Source organism: Pocillopora verrucosa, chromosome 9 (assembly GCF_036669915.1).
Source record: "Pocillopora verrucosa isolate sample1 chromosome 9, ASM3666991v2, whole genome shotgun sequence".
Classification (NCBI taxonomy): domain Eukaryota; kingdom Metazoa; phylum Cnidaria; class Anthozoa; order Scleractinia; family Pocilloporidae; genus Pocillopora; species Pocillopora verrucosa.
The window spans coordinates 21,110,599-21,133,352 of record NC_089320.1 but is presented as its reverse complement, the minus strand read 5'-3'; the positions used below and the strand labels follow the sequence as shown (position 1 = coordinate 21,133,352).

The window sequence follows — 22,754 nt, the reverse complement described above, 5'->3', positions numbered from 1 at the left end:
TAATTCATTTTCATCTACTTCAATTTTATGATGAACTGTTTCACTGGCCTCTGGTTCAACTAAATGAGATATTCCCTAACTTATCCCTTCGTTTGTTTACAACTTTTGTAAATCTTCAGACAGTAGTTGTGCAAGGAAGGTTTTTGTATTTGCACGCACTTCATAAAGAAACCTGGGCCCGTTTCTCGAAAGTCCCAGTAACTTAATGTAGGGCGGAAGCCAAATTCTAAATATATGAAATAGTACAGAGGCTCAAGAACCCACCCAATCTGTTTCTTTTCTAGATATCTCAATTTCTGACATTTTAAACTATTCACATCTCGATTTTGAATGCTAACGACGCATACAAAAAACAGCTTTTCGGGACGGGTAACTTACGGGACGGGACGGGACGGGACGGGTCCCTTGGTAGTTAATATCAGAGATTGGTCAAACTGACGCAAAATGCCATTTATTCTCCTCTTCAAATAGAAAGAGAGAGTCCTTTCGCAACAAAATTATAATAAACCCTCTAGCCCCCTAACCATAACCCTTTTTTTCTCTCCTTACCCGCTCAGAGATTTCTGACAAATCTCAAGCTGTTCCAGAATGTGAGGAAGCAGTTGTCCAAGAGTGTCATCGCCCATGCAGCATTGCACTACGTTGGAGTTCTCGTGTGCCCGGCTCATGATCTTCACCCATGATTTATCAATCTGACTGAAACGTTTCGCTTCCTGTGGGTGGGACGTAACAGATCAATGAGGTAGCTTTGAGCGATTATCTCGGCACATAAATCATGAAGTAGTGACAATATTGAGGAGTTAAGGAAAGATTTTCGATCGTTAGACCTCTACTGTTTAACATTTGGTCCTTTGTTGAACTGAATGAAACCGACTATATAATCTTTTTTTAACATCATTCCTAGCCGGTTATTGTTAACTTGTTTTCTGATCTACAAGGACAAGGCCACCTTTAAAAACCACCACCCAAAGATTGATTTTCAATCGAAAGTGTCAACAGGAGTAGCAGGTTGGACAAACAGAAGGGGCGATCTTCCAACCCAAGGCGTTCACTGAGGTCTGGCTTAACCCTTTAACTTGCATGAGTCATCAAGACAGAATTCTTCCTTTCAATATCAGTACAATATCAAGCAGGCAAGTGATAAGAAAAGAGGAAAATACCAATTAGGGGATTATTAGTTCATCCAATATAGAAAAAAATATCACTTGGGGGATCATTAGTTGATCCAATACCCAATTCTCCGAAATAAAAACATAAGAGTTGTATGGCAGACAGTAAGGAGAATTACTAATGAGATCCTGGCAGTGAAAGGGTCATCGTCATGTTTATGACTCTCTGAGTGCAGTACAATGGCAAATGGATACTGGAACTCAGAATAAATAGCAAAACAAACCTGAGGTAATTGTTTAGCGATGTCCCCACCAACAAACACTGCCTCTAAGTAAACCCACAAGTTCTGCACCACAAGCCAGTTCTCGATAATCTCCGTGGATCCCGTTAGTTTTGCCACCCACTTTTGGATTTCAGCTTTGAACGGAGCATTATACCTGTAAGGAGGAAATGTTACCGCTGTAAAAATGTGTACGTGGTAAAAAAAAATCCAAAAAAATTCCGGTGGTGGTTCAGTTTTCGACCTTTCTTTTGATCTTCTTTTGGAATGGGGATGCATAACTATTACTTAGAGAACAAACAAAAAACTAAAGAAAAATTTAATCGCTGCTGTTATTTTCCTAAGTGGGAAAATGAGAATTTCCAGTGCAGTCATTAGATAAAGAATGATGGTAATTTATATATCATCTTAACTCCTACTCTCTTTTTATGTTTTTATTTTTCCTTGCCCTTTTCAAGCCTTTGCCAAGCCATCAGTTAGTAAACAGTGGCGCGATACAAATAGAGAAGCGCGTGCAAAACTTCATTTCGCGTCGCCGGGCCGTAAAAGTGCGTTGCTTTTTACTAAATGGTAGTTGGGGGCAGTTCTCTAATCTCCATGACTGCTATGGCTCTACTGGCCAAGACAGTCCTTCAAACAAAAGTAGCTTACCTGTTGCTCAGAAGAGAGCCAAGGATCATCAAACTGTCTTCCATTAAAGATACAATGTCAGACGTCTCGGCTCCTTTGAGGAGCAACTCGCCACGATTTTTGAAGTTTGAGAAAGAAAACACCTGTGTGCTCCATTCAGACACCACACCCTTCAACTTAAAGTCAATGTCACGCTCTTTAACGGCTGCAATGCAAACATCCTGTAGGAAATAAAAAGAGAGAGGTTTTTTTTTTTCTCTTTATCACGAATGTGGGACAACAAAAAATACCCGAGTCCCCGTGTGGGTTGGAACCTCGAAAATACGCTCAAATGCCCTACCACTGAGCTACAGAGAGTCTATAGAAAGATGAGCCTTTACGAGGCTCGTGGATGACAGTGGTCCTGCATACAGTTAGAATCAGTAATGATGATGGTTCTGTGTGAGTAAAGAGCTAAAAAACCGTAAAGGGGTTATAACGACCATAGAAGGGACACCTAAACGCAAAATTGAAGATTTCATTGGATTGAGTTTGGAGCAAAGAGAACAAAATACGTCGGCCGAAATTTTTTTTAACTATGTTTCAGTTTGCACGAAAATACTTTAATGGATGAGGAAGCCTCGACAACGCTCCACTCTGTTGTAAAGCACGGAAGAGGTGTCTCTCTTCCTAACTTTCACAACCTTTGAAGCATCAGCTTCTGAATAAATATCGTTCGCAAAATAATTTGCGCACTAATCAAACCAATTCTCTCGAATCAAATTCAATTGTCAGTGATGTAGTGTCGGACTAATGTTTCACATACCTCAATGTCTTCTTTGTTCGGTAACAAAGGTGCGCTCATCAGTTGTCTCAACTGGAACGTTTCCGATTCTACGTCAAGCGTGACACCAGTAATGGTTGAAATTCTTTCCCAATGTCTTTGTTTCATAGCCTTGTGCGCCATCATCTCGAGAAGGGGACAACACTCGCTGAAATCGTCAATGGTCTTCTTCAGATCCAGGAAGGCTTGCCACTCCTTGAGAGCTTTAGGTAGTTTACGAATCCTGTATTAAAAAGCCACAAATGATGAGTTCAAACATGTTAAGTGTTAATTCACGATTAGTTTCTTGGAAAAACCATGAATTCAACCGCTTACCTGTTCTGATATTCCAGCAGTTCGTTGTTTATCTTTTCAATGTCAATTTCTTGCCACAGGATATCATAATAGCCGTTCACGTTCTCGATGACAGCGTTGTACAAGCTGTAAAGCTTCTGAAGTAGTCCCAGTTCCTTTCGGATTCTCTGCAAGTTCGGATACTCGGTGACAGTCAGACCAAACAGCTCCTCGCCACCTTGAATGTAATAAAATCAAAATCGGGAATTAAAAAAAGAAAGAAAAAACACCAACAACAGAAACATGATAGACGAATATATCTTTTCAGCAATTGCTCATTTGGAAAACTTAGTCATAGCACTCCTGGCTGTTACGCCTGCCTAAAACTTTAATTAACAAGTTTCCATTGGGCGATTCTATAGAGACGCGGTAGATAGGTAACTGAAGATCAAAAGCTGAATTATAAATGCATTTTGGTTAGTTTTAACCATTGGAGGACTGACGCATAGATGCTGTCACCTTTAACAACATTTGCAACTTTATCATATGAAACGAATAGAACATCAGTGACGCACTCGACTGCGCCTCGTGTGCCACTTTTTTGTCCTCACCACATTTAAACGTCATTTGTGATCTGTTACAATTCAGACGCACGACAACTTGGAATCTATTTTTCTACTTTAGCGCGGTTCGATCACATTGTACATGACATACTGAGCGGAAAAAAAAAAGATCACACGGCTATCAGTCATTACTGGCGAGATCAAGCTGATTCCCAAGATCTCACTTGAAGTCTGTTCCAAAAATTATGAACTTACCCGAGTATGTTTCATACTTTCTCCAAAGCTCATCAAACCGAGCCTGGAAAATTCCCAGGCGATCGCTGGCTTCCCTTGGTGGAATCCCAGAAACCATGGGGCCTCTAAAATACAACAGAACATAAATTTTACGGTTTTAATGAAACGCGAAACGTTTTTTTTCAAAAATAACGCCAAATCTTGAACAAAACCTTCCATGAAAAATTGTCTAGCAAAGCTTTTATTAGAGGAGGCGAATTTTACTCCACGGAGCGACTGCGGAAATGTTGCCTTTCAATAAAAAATTACAAAGGTTGCTAGTTATTAAGAAACCTCTCCGGGATGACAAAATTTCACGGTATGACAGAGCCGTTACCCGCCAGTCTCACTTACTTTTCGTTGTATTCCAGAACAAATGTAGTAACCATCGCTTTAAACCTTTCCACACCATCCAAGAGATCCGACTTAAATGTGGGTTGGATCTGTAGCAGGTGACTGGCCACAGTACCAGCCTATTAAAAGTGACAAAGAGAAGTTAGTTCTTAGGAAATGTGTACGAAATCCACCTTGAGTTTGACCGTACTCGTTTCTGTTAGATCAGATGTGAAGCACTGGTGTTTGTGCTCTAAAAACTCTAAAAACTCTATAACATTTAGTTCTCTTGAATACATGGTCACATCCAAAGTCTTAACAAATAACAATTACATGCCACAACACATCCTTTACGGTGGGAAAGCAATACCCTCTAAATTGGTAACACTCACCTGTGCATGTAATTTACGCCACGCGTAAGTAAGACCGTCAACTCTTTCAGCATCACTGCTAGAATATACCAACCCATATCGATTCATCATGGCAAATGATTCCTCGATTGGACCAATTGTCATGTCGATCCTACGGAAAGAAAAAGCCTTCTTCAAAAACCATAATGTACCATACCTTTGAGGGCCTTGAGACCAACAATGCCTTGAAGAAGTTCTTCGGGTAATAGAAGACTTTGGGTTCGCGCAAAAAAAGTATGTTGAATCAGATACCTTTTTCTTCTATTCTCTCAAGAACAAAGACAGAGAGCTGTACTTTTCAACATCGGAGCTATTTCTCGAAAACGAAACAATGATTTGCAGCTAAAATTAAAGAAAAGCTACGTTCCAAAATTTAAGTTTTTTCTGCGCCCTGATAAATAATTGACCAACAACATACATTTAGGATGACCTTCTCTTTAGAGCGACCAAATTTTATTCAAGTTTAAATTGGCGAGAAATGGCAGGCGCAAACGTACAAAGTTACATTTAGCACAAACCTTATCTCCGATTCTCTGATCTCACTGAGAGCGGCCATGCTGCTTCTTACGTCATCAAGATCCTTAATACCACGAGCGAGTCTCTTGTTCAGGTTGTCAATGAACAGGAAAATTTCTTCCATATCTGCACTTGCCTGCGAGATACAAAAGAATCGCTTGTATTCAGACACAATCATTGATTATAATAAAAGTTCCATAGCGTCAAAATTTTCATTAAAATTTGAACTTCTTATTCCGTCGATATGACTCTTGGAATCTAGGAAAAGTTCAACTGAGATCTGAAATCAAGTTCAGCGAAATACTTGGAAAATATATTCGCATATATAGTCCGCATAAATTCGTCTTGCGATGTTGACGGCTCTAACAATTTTTCCATCGCGACAATACAAGTTAGGGCGCGTCCTCTATTTGACTACTGAGCTTGTGGTCACCTTCGTTCTACAATCAAAAACTTTTTGCTGACAGAAAAGGGGATCGTTACCTTCTCCGCCAGTGCTTTTCCAAATGCTTGCTTCCAGGCTTTAGTTTCTGTGACCAAAGCTTCTTTGATCCTGTCTGTAAGATACTCAACAGGACCAATATGATAACTTCCTGGTAGCTCTTCAATCTGAGTTTCCAGACGCTGGTAATATTTGATCTGGGCATCAAAGTCTGATAACAAAGGTTTGGACTCCATGAACTCTTTCACTTTGGTGTTGGGATCCTGAAAACAACAACATTAACAATAAAAAGCATAAAGACCATTTAAAGCAAAAATTCTACTGTATTCGGTCGAGAAAGATAAAAAGCTGATCTAAGACACAAACTGATCAAAGCCTGGGAAAAATTAAGAATTATCAGAGACCCTTATATTTCATTCATTTAAGAGTTTCGAGCCCTTTTTTCTGCGAAGACAATTAAACAGCTTCAACTGTATATTTTTTTCTTGTAATTTTGGAAATTATTACTGAACATTACCTGGTTCCACAGCTCTTTAAATTGGTCCATCTCGTCCAAAATCTTCGTGGCATCCATTTTTAATGAGCTTACAACTGAACTCAAAGTAATGACCACCTATCAAAAAACAACCATTATTTTCCTGTCTGTCAAAAACAGATTAACTCTACATTGAGAGTAATTTTATTTGAACGACTAAAGTAATCCGGCACAAAAAAGTACAAAACAGTACCGCTACGAACCTCCTCGAACCCCATATAACTTAGATGGAAGCGCTGTCGCTCAGAACGATTGGACTAAAGTGTCCAAATATAATGACACTTAAACACATGTGGAATTGGAAGAGGTAAACTACCACAGGTTAACAAGATTATGGCAGGTTACAAAAGTAGTTACCGAAAAAAGGACCAAATAAGTGGCTGCATACCTTTGTTACGTCTTTGTGTTCAGACACCAGCTTGTAAAGAGACTTGGGTGCCAGAGGAGGAAGAACTTTTCCTTCTTCAGCAACAATGATGGGAGGCTGATGGATGACTCCGTGTTGTTCCCATTCATAGACGTTCTTTAGAAGTAGAATTAACAAAGTGTTATGCTTTGTACAGTGATCATAACTCATGAGATAACCAAAACAAAGATTAGTCTTACCAACATCTCAACAGACTCATATTCATATTTCAGCGCACTTCTGAATGTATAACCTGCCTAAATATACAGTGCGATTACTATCCACAGAAAGTGGAAACGGAGATGAAAATCACAAATGTCACTTTCATTTACAACGACTATTAGACACACGTTCAGATCTGTGTCCTGTGAGGGTTTAATGTACAGTTGCCTTCGACGCTTCGCTATGTTACCTGAGTTGTTTTCAGCATAATCTGTACAGTTTTGTTTAAAGCCTGCTGAATGTCATCCAAGCTGGGTTTCATTACAATTGAAGGGATCTCCAACACAATGTCAGCCTAGTAAAAAAATTGCAAGCATTAAAGAGAAGGCAGACTCATTTCAGCGAAGGGGGTTGAATTAAGGAAAGAAGAAAGTAAGAGAACGAGTAGAAAGTGGTAAGAAAATGGGAAAATGAGACGAAATAAGTAAGTGGAATGAGCAAGAAAGATAATGAGAAAAAAAAAACAGTAGAAAAGAAGAAAATGAAGAAACAAAGGCGAGGCAGAAGGCAGATAAAAAATTGTTCAGCAAAGAAGAAAAGGAGAGAAAAAAGAAAGTCGCGAGGAACTTAGTAAAGTTGGAGGAAGCAATATCAAAAGGAAAGGAGGCAAGCAACAAACAGAGAAACAAAGAAAAAGCAAACGGAAAAACAAAATACAGACCCCACAGATTGACAGAAGGGTCATCGCAGCAGGGAAAGGCAGGGAGGCAGAACGAATCAAGATTCCAGGATGATAGTTAAGGAGGAAGGTGGAAGGTGGAAGGTGGAAGGGAAAACATTGAACGGAGAAGAGAAAAAGTGTAGGACTCACCTTAAACAGTGCCGGGGACTTGGCATCTGAGTCAGACAAATCCTTGCTGTGTTTACTGGCTGCTTGCATTCGCCTCTTGATGGCATCCAATGACTGTCTTTTCGATTTAACCAAAGCTTCAATGCATCTTTGATTGAAAAAGATGAACAAGCTCCAATAGCAGCAAGGCATACACTCCCAGCACCTGTTTCCTTTGTTGTTCTTGGCCTGTTTTGACTCCGGGTACAGACAGGGGTAGTTTTCTTTATCAAGGCCTGTTAATTCGTTTGGCCTCAAGTTGTCTTTAAGAGTTTGAAGAAGGATGTTTACTGATGATTCTACAAGATGGTTGTACCTAAGTAAACGTAACAAACTTTGTTACAAAAAAAGGATTGTACCCATAGCTTAAATGTTACAAGAACGCTGTAAAAAAAACTGCCATAGTTGCAGTACTGGGTCCCAAATTGCGACCTGGTTCAATTCCAATCTCCATTAGTTTCGATAGCTAAGTCTGAATGTCAAACATCATGAACGATCTGACCTAAGATCTTGTCCAGCGCTCCGAGCTGCTTTTTTTTCGGTCGTCATGACGCGTATAGATTAAAATGTTTTGACGACTACATTTACCGCGAAAATTTCTAATTTGACGACCTAAGCAAGGTTGGAAGGGTATAACCATATGCATACAGTACTATCAATGGTTTGTCGTATTCTTAAATAACAAAAAAACTGCGACCTGAATACAGTTTCTGGTCACCACGCCATGAAATATTCGAACTTGAAGCCCTGCCTAAATTGTGAGTAAATTAGTATTTCTGATTCACATAAGTAGAGCTCACTTGGACAAAGATTCGGCAGATTCTTGACATGTTTTCTCAGTAACAGCAACAAAATCCTCCACAGTAACAGCTTCATCTTCTGGCAGATCACACAGCCGTGTTAACTCAATATCTTGCAAAACTGCTTCTATTCGACAGTCAAGCATGTCTTTCACCTTAAATGCAAGAACACTCAATTTCAGCAATCAGCACTATCGACTTTGACATGCAATAGGCATTTTCTGGCTGTTAAAATGGAGCATACTGGACCACAAAAATAATATATCACACAACGGTAATGACGCCATAATAGTCCAATTTCTTGATAAATCAACTGAGAAAAAAAACAATATTTTCAAAAACCACTCACCCCTTTCGTAAGAATTTCAAGTCCCTTGACGGACTTTTGAATGCTGTTGATATCTGCAGATTTGATGACATTATAAAGAGCATTCAAATCATTACATCTCATTTGGACTTGCATGTTTTACTAAGTGCAGATTCAAGACCCCTCCGTTAAGGTTCAAGAAGCAAGATTCACGCAAATATCTGTCTTAATTGAAATGTTTTTTCCTTACTTTTCAAAACAACGTTCGTCTAGTTTCCACACTCAATATTATGAATCGAATTGCATGAGCTGAATACAATAGTGACTGCGAGGATTTTATGTCACAATCACAAATTCCTCACTTACATCGATTAAACGAGACCAGTAATAGCATTAAATCCAGCTATTAACCAAAAACCTCACCAGAAATTAAACCTTTGTCGCAACTTAGCAAATATTCCAGACTTCTTTACCCCTATTTCCCCAACTTTTAAAAGGTCTCTAAGACCACGTTTCTAAATTTTTTCCTACTTCAATACTAGTACTCTTTACAGACCCTTAAGATCTAAATGCATGTAACAAGAACCTAAACAATTTTCAGGACATGACTTAGTGGTTGTACTCACAAGAATGAACATTTAGGGAAGTCCAGTTCAACATAGTCAGTCCAGGTTTGATCGTTTCGTCAACACGGTCGGTGAATGGCTTCATCAGAGGCAACACATTTTCTGGGATCCCTGAGACGACTGAGTCGTACTCCTTTAAAACCTCTTGGAGCCTGTAAAAGAGACATGTTAAGTGAACGTTTAAGACATGAAGATTCAAATTTCCATTCATTACTGATAATAAACTACCGTACTGGCCGATTCTATCTTCTGCTAAACTTCATCGAATTACAATGTTTGGTAAGACGTAAGTCATCAGAGTTCCTAGCGAGAGGTTCCGAGTGGAAATTAACCAGCAAAATTGATAGACAAAGGATTGTGTTACAAACCTGTTGTTGCAAGTTTTGAATTGTTCCTCTTTCATGCACATAACTTGTGCAGCCTCGGGTATCTGTAAAACAGATTGTAAGATATATGATACTCATTGACAGGTCTACCGAATCATTGTGGACGGTTGAAAAATCTTTCGAAGTAATAATTAACAATCTTTTAGTATAATTGCTTGGGTGCTTTCGAATTCGGTTGTAAATATTCGTTTTGATGATGAAAATATTCTGTTTCAATTGTTTTGAGAACTCGTATCAAGATAAAGAGCCAGTTTCCACTAGAATTTGATACGTTCATTTGATTCAATCAGCAAAAACTTCATATCTATCTTTTTAAGAGTGTTACTCCAAACTAAAAAGCATCTTTTGCGCTCTTCGGAATTGAATTTTCTTTATCGCGTTGATAACTTTCCCGGTAACACTGACAAAAGGGCAAGGCGGCTATTTTGAAATTTGGCGCCCCTGCTACAATTACCTCGCGCGAGGTGATTACAACGAGATATGACTCAATCCTCGACCAACAAGAGCGCGCACATCTCTGTAATTACCTGTCTGAGCAATTGTGCTAAAAGCTGTTACTATCTGCGAGAATATTTCCAACAAATGTGTTCTCTCGATGGCTTTGTAAAATAAATAGTCATCATTAACCACCATACTTTCCATATTCTTATTTACCTCGAGGTTTAGCCTTCGCATACATTTGGCCTCCTGAATCAACTCAAGGATTTGTGGATCAAAGTTCACGAAGAGTTTCTGAGGACATAAAACAAACAATTCGTTCAAAAATTAATCTTATGACCAGAGCCAATAAATCAAAACAGAAAAAAGTATACCTTGGTCTCTGGGTGTCGCACAAGCAGTGATGCATTTAAACCACTCTTAGCAGCTTCAACTGCTTTGAACCATCCACGATGATACAGCAACTGCAGCAGAAACGCACAATAAGAGACATATTGTGAGTATTTGAAATAACACAAAACTCACAAAACAACATTTCTACGAAACCTCTACCCTCAACTGTCCATGTTAAATTCACTAAATAAGTATACAAAAAATTATCAGACTTGTTTAAATAATATGTACTAACCACTGCTGACAAAACAACCTCCTTACGTTGATTCATTTCGCCACACAGAGACAAAGACAATTTTGAATTAGATAAAAAAAAATGGTTGAGGTCCTATTAAACTGCATGACCTCTTCAAATTTTATGTTCACATACCTCAAATTCTACCAGCACAGCCGCATTCTTGTTGTAATTGCGAATGATTCTTTTTGCATCTTCTCCCTAATAATAAAATATGATAAGTTAAAATGACACATGAACAGAACATGATTTTTATGTGCAATAACTGTTATTAATCACAGTGTACCTGTTATGTCTTGGGTTCCACAACAGCTACAGCTGCAATATAAAATGAAATTGACCGCAAAAAAACCAAACTTACCTTTAAGATTTCTGGGTATGTCTTGAACACCTTCATTGGTTCATGAATTCTCCTAAAAAGCTGTCGGGCCCAGGTTATTTTTCCTGCAACCTAAAACCAGATGGGACAACTAGTTAATCTCAACTCTCCAGCATGAAAGATTGCAAAACACATTGTTTTTGTTTTCTAATTTTGACAGTACAGTCACAGCATAAATTCATAATCAAGACAGATCCTTACTGGTGGAAGATTACGAAGAATAGGTGGGTCATTTTTCTGCTTTTGATAAAGCTTTTTGCATGTCTCAAGGTCCCTAATGAAAGAAAACAATGCAAAATTAATTATAACTTAAGTGAAGATCCATGGAAATTTGTAACATCATTCTTTGCCTCTTCCTATCATTGGCAAGCTTCTATGTTGTCACTCTCTGGAGAGGTCGTCTACTCTACAGAGGCCCTTAGACAGGTTTATGAAGTTGTTCTAACATCTGAGAGAATCCACACCACAACACTGCACTGGTCATCAGCTTTCCTTCAGCTTTCCATGCCTTCTACAATATTGCATGGCAATGCCAACTTGGCCCCCCCTAAGGCATCTAGCGACCTTTACCTTCTCCCATAATGAGAATCACTTATTACCTAATTTAACATTTGGTTCTCTTTGGTCACATCCTATATCTACCATCAACATCCATTCACCCTCACATCATTTGATAACTCCTCACTTAAATTCTAGAGGATACTTGCTGAATCATGGCCATGTAACTAAAATCTTTTTCAAGCTAGCTATTTCCAATTTATAATTTTCTCACTTCCTACAATGACAAGAGTACCATTCTATCATTTTGAAATCACCACACCAACTCAACCTACTTCCTTATAGTATTCCTACCTCCCATATTGCATCAAAATCCTCTGATACTTGTCATGAAGATCCAACTGAACTCCTCCAATATTCTGGAATTTTTGCAGAAGTTCAAGAGCCCTAAGGGTCTGAAAAGTGACAAAAAAATCATATCAAAGAATTTAGGTAGCCCTCTTACTGTGACTAACTTTACTGATATTCAGTTCCTTTTAATCTCCTCATTCCTGGACCCAAACATTTTTGTTCTCTGCACTGTTTTCTGTCAAATTTAGCTTTTGGAATTTGGTGATAAATCAAGCAATGTGACCTTGATAATGCTTGGTTTTTCTTTCTTTTAATCAATTTTTGGCTCATTATCTAGTGTGTTGCTTTTTGCGAGGAGAAATTACTGTTGGTAACACCTAAGAGTATGTAAACTTACACACAATTTTTTGTTGTATAACAAGATAACATCATCCCTATATGGATATCAGCTCTTGTGAAAGCCTACAAATTGGTTAACAGTATTTTTTGGAGATTATACAAAAGAATGTATCAACAGAGAAGTTAATTTTAAAAAGCAAATTATGGAATTCAAGATATGGTGGTAAGATGTAACACTCACAGATAGAGGTTTCTCAAACCAGGAGTCTACGAACATCTGCAACTGCAGTTTTAGTCCTTCAATGCTTTGTTTGAATTCTTCATAATCAATGTCAAACTGCGATCAAGAAAATGATACATGAAAACTTCATAAATTGTGAAAGTTATGCATGCACATTCACAAGGCTACATGAAGTAAAACAAAACTACCCTTGATATGAAAGCCTGTTAGATTGCTGTCGATGGCTCCCTCTCTTAATTAAATGGGACAGGTTGTCTTGGATATCTAGAAGCTTCCACTGTGACTAGCCTGAGTACCACCCCTTAGCTGCCTATTCCCTACAACCCAGCTATGAGCCTGCATTCCAGGCACCCATCATCACTGATTAGATCAAGGGAAGGAACAAGGAGGATAGGTCACAGGAAGAACATCAAAGACAACCGCAATAAAACCACTTAAAACTTCTTAAAACAGCACATACCAGATTGATGGTAACTGCAACTGAGAGCACTCTGACGTTGGGACAGTTAACAAAGCCAAATTGTCATTTTACTTAGTTATTATATAACCTAGGCTCACCTCTCCTTTTCTGTGATCCAGCAAGTCATAACCTTTCTTCTTTACACTTGTCACAATAGAGTTGTAACGAACTATCATTGTCTCCATGCCCTGAAAAAATTCAACACAGTTTATATTGGAGAATCATTGGGAAAAACTAAAAAAAGGCTATTTAAAATGGACTCTAATAAAAAAATAGAGGTTAGGGGTAAACTTGGCTAAAGTGCTTTAAAGATAGTTCTTCCCAAAATTGTTTCTTTAAACTCTGATTAGCCAAAAAATATATATAATATTTTTAAGGAATATTTCTCAACAAATTAGGTTTGAGAATCAAGAAATGTGAAATAGTTTACCCAGTCAAACCTTAGGTACTTAACCCTTACAATGATCAAACTGTACATTCTCCTCTCAGTCTCCAAATACTATAAAGATGATAAGTAATGAGAATTACAGTATGTAAAACATCAAGCATGAACATCTGTTGGGAAAACAAGCCTTGTTATGATCGTGGAAGTGAGAAGGCTTAGGGTAAAGATTTATTCAGGCTTGAGTGACCTTGTTTGCATTGTACCTCAATTTTGATGTTATTGACCCCTGCAAAAGTCTCCATTGTGTTTAACATGTCATTGATCTTTTCCAGCCTCTTGCAAAATGCATCAAATTTTCCAAAAATGTAATTCTCACTGCAGGAAGAAATTGAGAGGTTATCAGTAGGTTATCAGTCTCTTTTGTCCACAACACAACAGACATGTCCAAATCAAGTCTCAGTGATATTCAGGATAAGCTAGTACAGTACTGTAAAATGTAACCACAAAGGCAAAACATGTAGGAACAGTGAGTTGAACAGCTTACCTGAATTCAAACTGTCTTTCACTGGGATTTTCTCTGAGCTTTTGTTTGGTTCGGTGAAAGCACCTCTGATACTCCTCATTGAGTCTGATACACTCATTCAATCTTCCTGATAAAACCTCCCTGAAGATAGAATAAAAAGTAGTGTAGTGCTTTTGCTAAATTTATGACAGTTTTTTCTGTCAACAGAGTCACTACTAACAACAAAATTAGCCAATTGCAGTAAAAGAAGACAGTAGTTACATGGTGAAACAGAGCAATAATTAAGCAGAATGATATTTCGTAATTTTATGACATTAATTTTTGACAATATGCCACAAAGTCATCAATTGTAAAATTAACTTGATTCTCTGGTTAGGGTGTTCCATACCTTGGATGTTCCCATATCTTCATGACATCTCGGTTGATATAAGCCTTGCAAGTTGTTATCATTTGGTTTGTGACTTTGACAAAGAGAGATGTCATTCTTTCCGATGTGTTGTAGCACTGAGAGATACTGTGAATCATTCGGATGGCATTCATTAAGCTGGGAATGTGTTCTACCATCTCTGTCTGCAAAATTCAATCACAAACATACCAGTTAAAATGAGTGAGACATTTAATTTAGTAATCATTAAAAAATTGTTATCAAGTGATCTTAGCCACAACCTACCGGAGAGCACTTGATTAAAGGTCCAAAAAATTTATCCAGAGTGTACAAGTATTTCACATTGTCTTTGGCCTCATTAGCAGCATCTGTGATTTTGCTATCCTAGAAAGGGAAAACAATTAAACCACTTACTACTGACACCAAAATGTTGCTCCTAAAATTATACAGTTCTTAGCTAACTTGAATTAATTACTTCTTACACAAGTAGTCCAAGTTCACATAAGAATGAAAACAAGCCAACATATTAAATTAATCTGAGTTTGAAACCCAATACTCAGTTTACTGAATGGTAAGTAAACCAAATGGAAGTGCCCATTTGTAAGCCTGGGAACTAGTAGTGAAAGTAGAGTGTGTAATCAGATTCAATTTAACCAATTAATATTTTAGTATTTATTCTCCAACTGCACTATGTAGAGTACAAATAATGTGCAAATTGTATACAGATGTATTATGATATTGGACAATTGGTTGATTTGTGCTGTTAAAAAAACCTCTTCAAAGGGTGGCTGTAGGTGTTATGCTTCTCTACCTGCTTCACCTCTCCCACTTTTTAAAAAATGCAGCTATTCACCTAAATGTCCATGGCTAATAGCGGATGTTTACCTTGCCACTTCATGGCTCGGTAAAAATCTACCACCAGCCACCTTTACTTAGGTGAATAGTTGTTGAGTAGCAATTAGGCAGACTTATAGATGTGAAATGGTTCAAATTTAATTCTATATATCTTTTACATAACTGTGACAATAAGCATCATACCAGTTCTTTCCAGTGTTTCAAACTTCTTGACTTTGCTGCATGCAGAACTCCTACAGTGGCCTTACAGTGATGACTCTTCACCTGATCAAGGAGGCTGGAAAAAAAAACATTGTGAGGTCATGTAAAAGTTGAAAAACACAAAAATAAATTAAAAATGAGAAGGATGAATTTTAAGTCTATAGTATTTAAATTTAAATAGATAATTTTGTTTTAGTTTTAAGGAGAACATTTTCCTGGTTCAATTAATTCCAAAGGAATGGCATTTCTGAAAAGAACTTATTTTTTAAGTTTTCTTTTCAAGCAAGGCAGAACAAAAACAACAAACAGGTGATTAACACATGACTTGAATGTGCAGTTTTTTGGAAAATCAAAATCTGAGAATTTAATGCTTTAATCAAACAGTACTTCTGTTAAGATGATTTGGTCTAATCGACTGAGTTGGTAATATTTAATAAAATGTAAATTGGCCAGCACAGAGAAAATGGTGAGAAAATACTTCTGATATATTCTTTTTAATGTGTGATGGTGTGTAAACTTACACATTAAACTTGGCCATTCTCTCTTTCCAGTGTTCAAGTTCAGCTGTGGGGCCAATATCATCAGCTTCTTTCCTCATCTAAAATAATCAAGCACCAGAAGTTTTTGTAATTATGCAAGAATACTTGCACCTCAAGACCATACTTGACTCACTTTTGATGTGATAATGCAGTGATGTGGATTGACAAAATTAATAATAGTCATTTAAACAAGAACCACATTACTTGTTCACTCTCAGCTAGAACTTGTTCAATGACTTTGGACCACAAGGCAACAAGACCTTCAAGTTTGTCCAAAACATCTGGATTGTTGGCTGAAAAATAATGGCAAACAAACTTATTTATTATTCCTAATCCTCCCTGGATGGGATACCAGTCAGTTGCAAGAATACCCCCTAGCATTTCATCAGGCTTCCTTAACAATTCCCAGGAACCCCTTAATACACCTGAGTGGAGACAGACATTGTGAGAGTAAAGAGCTCTGCCCAAGAACACAACGCATTGACCTCATCAGGTCTCCAAACCTTCCACTTGTGCACCACAAATAAAGCTGGCATGCCTTGTAAATACTCTGACCCTCACCTGCAAGCACATAATCTGTAGGAGTCCTTAGTCCATCAAGAAGTGGTCCCAAATCATGGTCCCCAAGATGAACCCTGTTAGAACAAAATTGACTCAGTTCAATTTGAATGTTTAACTCTTAGCTCTTGATTCACTCCCAGATCTCATTTATTTAGTAATTCTCCCTTAACTGCCTCTCATATAAGTTTGGAAAATTTTGTATTGGTTGAACTAATAATCCCTGAATTGAAACATTCATTTATTCTCATCACTTGTCTGCTTGATTTTCTCTCAATATTGTAAGGAGAAATTCTGTCTTCATCACTCATGTTCATATGTTTAAAAGTTTCCTTTGGTTGTTCTGAATACACAACCAAGCTATGAAGATCAAACAATGGTTAACTGTTTTCAGAATTTCACAATTTAAAATAGACCTAAAAATGTCTAATATAGGAAAATATAGGAATAAATGAGGTAGTTTCTGAAGAAACTGTGGTGCTGCATCAGTAGGAGAGTATCACAAGATAATTTGGTTTTATCAACTGAGTTGATAACATAAATTCCACTGTAAAGAGTTTGTAACACTGATGTTTGAAGAGTGTCACCCCTTTGTCTGAGCAAAACATATTTATTTAAGAAACTCTCCTACAAAAGTATGTCAAATTGACACTGACCTTCCTTTCATACTGCTTCTTGCTCCACCCAAAATTCCAACAAACTTTTCAAGGGACTCAAGAAATTCTTGCACTTGCCCACAGCTATTTGGAAGCTCACCCCAGTTCTATGAGTAAGTAATTAAAAAAGTTCAATAGCACAAAAATATTTCCCACTCTAGGTGAACATGTGAGCTAAACATTATTCAAAATACCTCTTGTTTCTGGAGAACAGGAACCAGGATACTTCCAAGAAGTTTCTGAAATCCCTCTAAAACATCACCTTTGGAAGTCTCCATGGGCATGAAGTTCACCTCCTGCCAGAAACCATCAAGAAAAATTTTTTTCAACAAACTGGTCATAACTGAGTAAAATTTACATCCTAGGTGTACCACAAGATCACTCATGAACAAGACAGTGATAATTGATAAATCACTTATTCCATTAGGAGAGCATAACCCATCACATTAGAAAAGGATAAAGGGGTAAGTTTCTAAAGAAACTGTGGTGCTGCATCGGTGGGAGAGTATAGCAGGTAATTTAGTGTCAACAACTGGGTTGAAAACGTAAATTAGCCACTGTAAAGGGTAAAAAAGCTGATGTTTCGAGCATTAGCCCTTCGCATCACTCTGACGAAGGGCTAACGCTCAAAACATCAGCTTTTTTATCCTTTACGGTGGCTAATTTACATTTTCAATCCAGTTGTTAACACTAAATTACCTACATTAGAAAAGGACTAATTAAAAATACCCTTTTCCCTAGCCTACAGAACTCATGAAATTTTTGGCATTTTACAGGCAAATAGAGACAAGGGCTTGAGGAACATGAGGCTAGAGTCACAAGATTCTCTCCTTTCATCTTGATTGCTCTTTGAGCTTGCCTCATGCTTGCCTCCATACATCAGAAATACATCTGTTCTGTTGGCTACCTTTTACCCATCACACCAATCAGCCCACATAAACATGTCATTTACCCATACATAGACACTTTTGATTGAACACAGAAAATAGTCCAGGCATTTGTACGGTCATATTTATTTTGTTTTAATAAATATCTCAGCTCCAGAGATCAGCAGAATTTAAGCTTTATGGATAATCACCCTTACTAATATTGCTTACAGACTTCAATGTGTAAAACTGTAAAATAATATGAATGACATTCACTAATCAATGTATCATACTGCATATTGACCAATCAAAATTTACCAGGAGTTGGTATACTAAAACTTGGTAATTTAAAACAATTCTCAAAGGCTCTCCTTTTGCAACAATTTTCTCAAAAACCACAATTTTTGGTTAAATCACTACTTCACTCATATTTCCCACACTGAACTAGTTACTAACAAACAGAAGCTGTACCTGAGCAATGTTCTGTATAGTAATTGCCTTGTTTGTTGCACGGATAAACATAAGGCAGGTGCCACAGAGTTCCTAGGAGAAAATTTAGTGATTGTAAGACAAAACAATATCACTTACAATGAATGCAGCGACTGTAATCACTGTGGCATAATCAAACCAAACCAATTTTTCACTTTCCACTCTGATCCTTACATTATTTTTTCAAACAAAAATTTAACAAAAAATTGTTGATTTATTCTGCACCATGAAACTTTACCTCTGTATTCCCTCCTGTAATGAAGAGTTTCCTGGGAGAATTTGCTGCTTGTGAACTAAGATCAACTCTGTTTATCTGGGGATTTAACAAGTTGGGTAACAAGTATATGTTAATAACAATAATTTTTTCTTGTGCCCCATATCAGAATCCAAGATAAAAACTTTGAGAGTATTTTTACACATACAATGTTAACTGCCAGATTTTGTTCGTCTTTGTTTACATGTCCACAATTTGTCCTTGTTATTACCCATCACCCTTACTCACACTATACAGATTTAGCCAAGCCTAAAAGCGGAGCTCACATTTTTTTTTCCCACACATCTCAAGGGCACAATGCCTTGCCCCAGCCAGGACTAGAACCCGGGTTGTTCGCCCCCACATTTTTCGAGTTTGACCCCACCGAGTCCCAGATTGAGTCATGTCTAAATTAGTTACTATCAAACATTGCAAACAAGTTAGAACCAAGACAAATTTTGAATTTTAATTGACTGATGGCCATTTTGAAAGTTTATATGTACGTGGGAGCTAGGGTGACCGGAAACAAGAAATAATGTGGTCAAACAGTGAAATACAGAGAACTTTCATGGGTCACGACCTTTATAGATTGGGTGGCTCCTACAGGAGCTGTTTTTGTATTTGACCGAACCAAAAGGCTACAAGGTTGTTCGACGATCGGGTTGCTAGCAATCTCGCGGCCTGTAAAGTTCGGAGCAGGCTCGCAGCAACTGCTTCGCTGCCTGATCACTGTTCTCACTGTACTGATCCCACAGGCTGAAGATCTTTGCTTGCAGCTGCTGGTAGGTTTGTCGCTGAAGTCTGCATAGTTTGTGCTCCGAAACCATCCGGATTTGGAGGGTCGTTAAGCGGCTCTCTCCGTGAAGCAGCTGGATCAGCATGTACATAATCAAAAGCGTGATCAAATCGTGCTTTCGTAAATTCTTCAGTCTTAATTTCATAAATAAAGCTAAACGGGTACAAGCCTAACAACTTAAGCAATACTGTCGCGATGAAAGCGTGGTTTGCATCTTCTCAAGTCTGGTTGTTATGATCAACACATTTCGTGTTCGTTAGATAAACCGAGGTTGTTTTACATCTTTTCCAGTCTGAATAATAAGTTAAGCAATGTTGTTTTGATTAAGTATGGTTCTCTTTATCACAAGTTCAGTGTATACAGTTATTTCTGGTAACCCCAGATCCCACGCAGAGTATTTAGTTGATTCCATCAACCCAGTTCCCAAGCAGGTTCCACGCAATTTCCGAAATTCAAAATGGTCGTCGCTGACGTGACATTTGGCACATTCCGCTAGTGACTTCATCACAAATCAACTTATCTGGATATCACTCAATCAAGGGGCGAACTCAACTTGATGGGGTCAAACTCGAAAAGTGTGGGGGCGAACATGGCATAAGGTAGGGGCGAACTCGATAAGGGGCGAACGCGGTGCAATTCATCAAAAACATCATTCTTCTTCTACAAAATTTCATCACAGAAACTATTCACTGGACAAATCATTTTTGATGATTAATTAAATGAAACTTAATATCATGCCATGTATTCTTATATCCAGACAAAATACAGTAGAATGCTTAAGCATCCCACAAATAACAATCAAAACAACCTGTTCACAACCTTCAATCTGAATAAAAGAAAATATTGGAAAATGCAACTGAGATTTAAAATCATAACTATATATGCATGGCTAAACTCAAACACAGGAAATGTGAGTATTGCTATATACCTAAAATAAAAATGGTGTTTAACTTTACAGCTGAGAATTGTATGAAGCAGCACAAGTTTTGTACCAATCCCTCACTACATTTAAAACGTGAAAGTGATACTGCCCTTCCCTGCCACATTTTAAATTACTTACAGTGCATTCTTGATAGAAAAACATAAGTTTTCTTGATCCATCTGCAGCAAAGAAGTCTTCAATTTGGTCAAACTGTAGTACAGGAGAGAAAGAAAATTGAAATTATTAGTATATAATGAGTCAGCAAGGTCAAACTGAATAAACAAATCAAGACTAAATCCTTAAAAAATGTTTGAGCTATAGAAAAGTACCTGGCAAGCAAGGTAAAATTACTATGTCAAAATAAAGGTACACTTTCAGAAGGACCACATTTTGATCTACCTGGCATCTGATAAGAAAAGACATGATAGCCATCATAATAAATGATGGAGAAGATGACAGCAACAATGATGATGATGATTGCCAGAACAAGACAAAAATTCTGCCACAGTTGTAACCAAATTTACAGACAGCTTTCTTTTTTTTCCTTGCACTGCACTGAAAACTATCTTTTTTCTGCCTTGCACTCTGGACACTGAAACTATTCTTTTCTGCCTTGTACTCCACTGAAAACTATTCCTCTTACTGCCTTGCATTCAATTGAAAACTAACCTTATCATCTCCCAAGATGAAATCCTCAACAACAGCACCATCTACCCCAATGTAGTCACTGATCTAAATAGTGAATCACATAATAAGCAAACTCTGAGGCAGTAGTTTTTTTTAACAACTGGCACACAAAAAGTGATATCGCCATTTTGCTTCTAGTTTTCTACTTTCTCATTTACACATACAGCCTATTGAGGTTTCTAATTGAGAAATGTAGACTAGCAGGAGAACGGAACATAGAGAAGAATATGCTGCATAACAACTCCACATTTGCATTAAAATACTGTTTGCTGGTAGGCAATCAAAATTTAGGCAGAAGGCTTTCCGTAGTAGGCAGAGATTCTTTAATATCAACTGCCTAACATACACCCAAATGTTAATTTATATTCTTCATTCTATCTATTCTACAATTGTAAAGAAATCAGTTACAGTGGAACCCTGTAGATTCAAACTCGTTTAACTTGAACTCCCTGATAACTTGAAAAAGATCTGACATTTCTTAACCCATTTTTTCAGCCACTTACTATCAGCTTACTCAAACCGTTCTTTGTTTCCCTTAGGAGTTCAAGTTATCAGGGTTCTACTATATACCAGTTGTGCATAATTACCTTGGATAGTATAAAGTTGTGTCTAGAATCCATCTAAAAGAACAATAATGATTAATATTAAATGAGTTATCACTGCCAAAATAGGTCCTACTGGGTGCAACTAATTAAACTGTTAAATGAGACTCCCAAAAATAAATTGGACATGATAAGAGCAACACAACTAATGCTCTGTTGCACTAAAAGTGACTGTGCAATGCCCTTGTCCACTGAAATCAACTCTTCAACTCCCAGAATCTGTTTATTAATTCTTTCTGTTACTGGCTGCACATTCACAGGTGGATTACAACTCTATAATTAGGCGGATTTGGTACAAAATCAAGATGACACCAGGTAGATGAATTTCTCTATTTCATCATATGTTTCATGGATGATGTATTGAAACTGTAAGGATAAATTTCATGTCTATCACATCTAGAAATAAAAAATCTTTTTCTTTGAGTATATCTTTAACAAATAAACAACGAAAGGATAATCAATGATTTACCAACACTTACTAAAAGAAGAATTTTATCCCCCCCCCCCCCCCAACCGGGCTTCCTGGGCTGACTAGCTATCCCTTCAGGCAACATTCCCTTTAATCGTCTGGGAGACAAAGAACAAACTGCTTGTTTATCGAAGATCGATTACAAAACAGATTATATTTGTACCGTCATTTTTCGATGCTCCTTGAGGGCTTTAGCCTGCTTTTGCCTTTCCTTCATAGCTTCGGACCCTGTAACCAGTGTGACTGTTTTCTTCTGCTTAAAAACCCAGTTAAATAATATTGATCAACAGTAGAGACAATTACATGAGTTGTAGACGAATAATAAATTAACAGGTGACAAAGTACACTTAACGAAACTTTAGATGCGGGAAAATATCGTCGTATGCCGAAGGTTTAAGACTGGCGAAGCAGTTCAAAGGTCCAAAACATGTACAGCAAGACACAAACAACGGTTTTCATGTCAAACGGCA

The 22,754-nt window shown here is 37.6% G+C and overlaps 1 protein-coding gene across 2 annotated transcripts in view; it reads right to left on the bottom strand.

Moving 5' to 3' along the window:
* LOC131792800 (dynein axonemal heavy chain 5) overlaps positions 1-22,754 on the bottom strand; it is a 57,631-nt gene that overhangs the window by 34,020 nt on the left and 857 nt on the right. Inside the window, exons 3-44 of one of the 2 annotated variants that reach the window (XM_059110206.2) lie at positions 22,448-22,540; positions 21,801-21,833; positions 21,196-21,258; positions 20,665-20,736; positions 18,794-18,868; positions 18,538-18,609; positions 17,395-17,496; positions 17,201-17,307; positions 16,548-16,621; positions 16,191-16,279; positions 15,969-16,045; positions 15,430-15,523; positions 14,677-14,775; positions 14,395-14,576; positions 14,028-14,147; positions 13,747-13,858; positions 13,197-13,286; positions 12,639-12,734; positions 12,062-12,162; positions 11,411-11,483; positions 11,192-11,281; positions 10,966-11,031; positions 10,577-10,666; positions 10,419-10,496; positions 9,747-9,808; positions 9,379-9,530; positions 8,795-8,847; positions 8,446-8,600; positions 7,628-7,961; positions 7,007-7,111; positions 6,577-6,711; positions 6,171-6,266; positions 5,695-5,916; positions 5,214-5,347; positions 4,678-4,807; positions 4,307-4,425; positions 3,935-4,038; positions 3,159-3,354; positions 2,826-3,066; positions 2,042-2,241; positions 1,394-1,547; positions 550-713 (exon numbers count right to left, since the gene is read on the bottom strand). In XM_059110206.2, coding sequence (XP_058966189.2) covers positions 550-713; positions 1,394-1,547; positions 2,042-2,241; positions 2,826-3,066; positions 3,159-3,354; positions 3,935-4,038; positions 4,307-4,425; positions 4,678-4,807; positions 5,214-5,347; positions 5,695-5,916; positions 6,171-6,266; positions 6,577-6,711; positions 7,007-7,111; positions 7,628-7,961; positions 8,446-8,600; positions 8,795-8,847; positions 9,379-9,530; positions 9,747-9,808; positions 10,419-10,496; positions 10,577-10,666; positions 10,966-11,031; positions 11,192-11,281; positions 11,411-11,483; positions 12,062-12,162; positions 12,639-12,734; positions 13,197-13,286; positions 13,747-13,858; positions 14,028-14,147; positions 14,395-14,576; positions 14,677-14,775; positions 15,430-15,523; positions 15,969-16,045; positions 16,191-16,279; positions 16,548-16,621; positions 17,201-17,307; positions 17,395-17,496; positions 18,538-18,609; positions 18,794-18,868; positions 20,665-20,736; positions 21,196-21,258; positions 21,801-21,833; positions 22,448-22,540 — 4,904 coding nt within the window. The remainder of the gene's footprint in view (positions 1-549; positions 714-1,393; positions 1,548-2,041; positions 2,242-2,825; positions 3,067-3,158; positions 3,355-3,934; positions 4,039-4,306; positions 4,426-4,677; positions 4,808-5,213; positions 5,348-5,694; positions 5,917-6,170; positions 6,267-6,576; positions 6,712-7,006; positions 7,112-7,627; positions 7,962-8,445; positions 8,601-8,794; positions 8,848-9,378; positions 9,531-9,746; positions 9,809-10,418; positions 10,497-10,576; positions 10,667-10,965; positions 11,032-11,191; positions 11,282-11,410; positions 11,484-12,061; positions 12,163-12,638; positions 12,735-13,196; positions 13,287-13,746; positions 13,859-14,027; positions 14,148-14,394; positions 14,577-14,676; positions 14,776-15,429; positions 15,524-15,968; positions 16,046-16,190; positions 16,280-16,547; positions 16,622-17,200; positions 17,308-17,394; positions 17,497-18,537; positions 18,610-18,793; positions 18,869-20,664; positions 20,737-21,195; positions 21,259-21,800; positions 21,834-22,447; positions 22,541-22,754) is intronic. The other variant, XM_066172767.1, reaches the window with a different exon arrangement.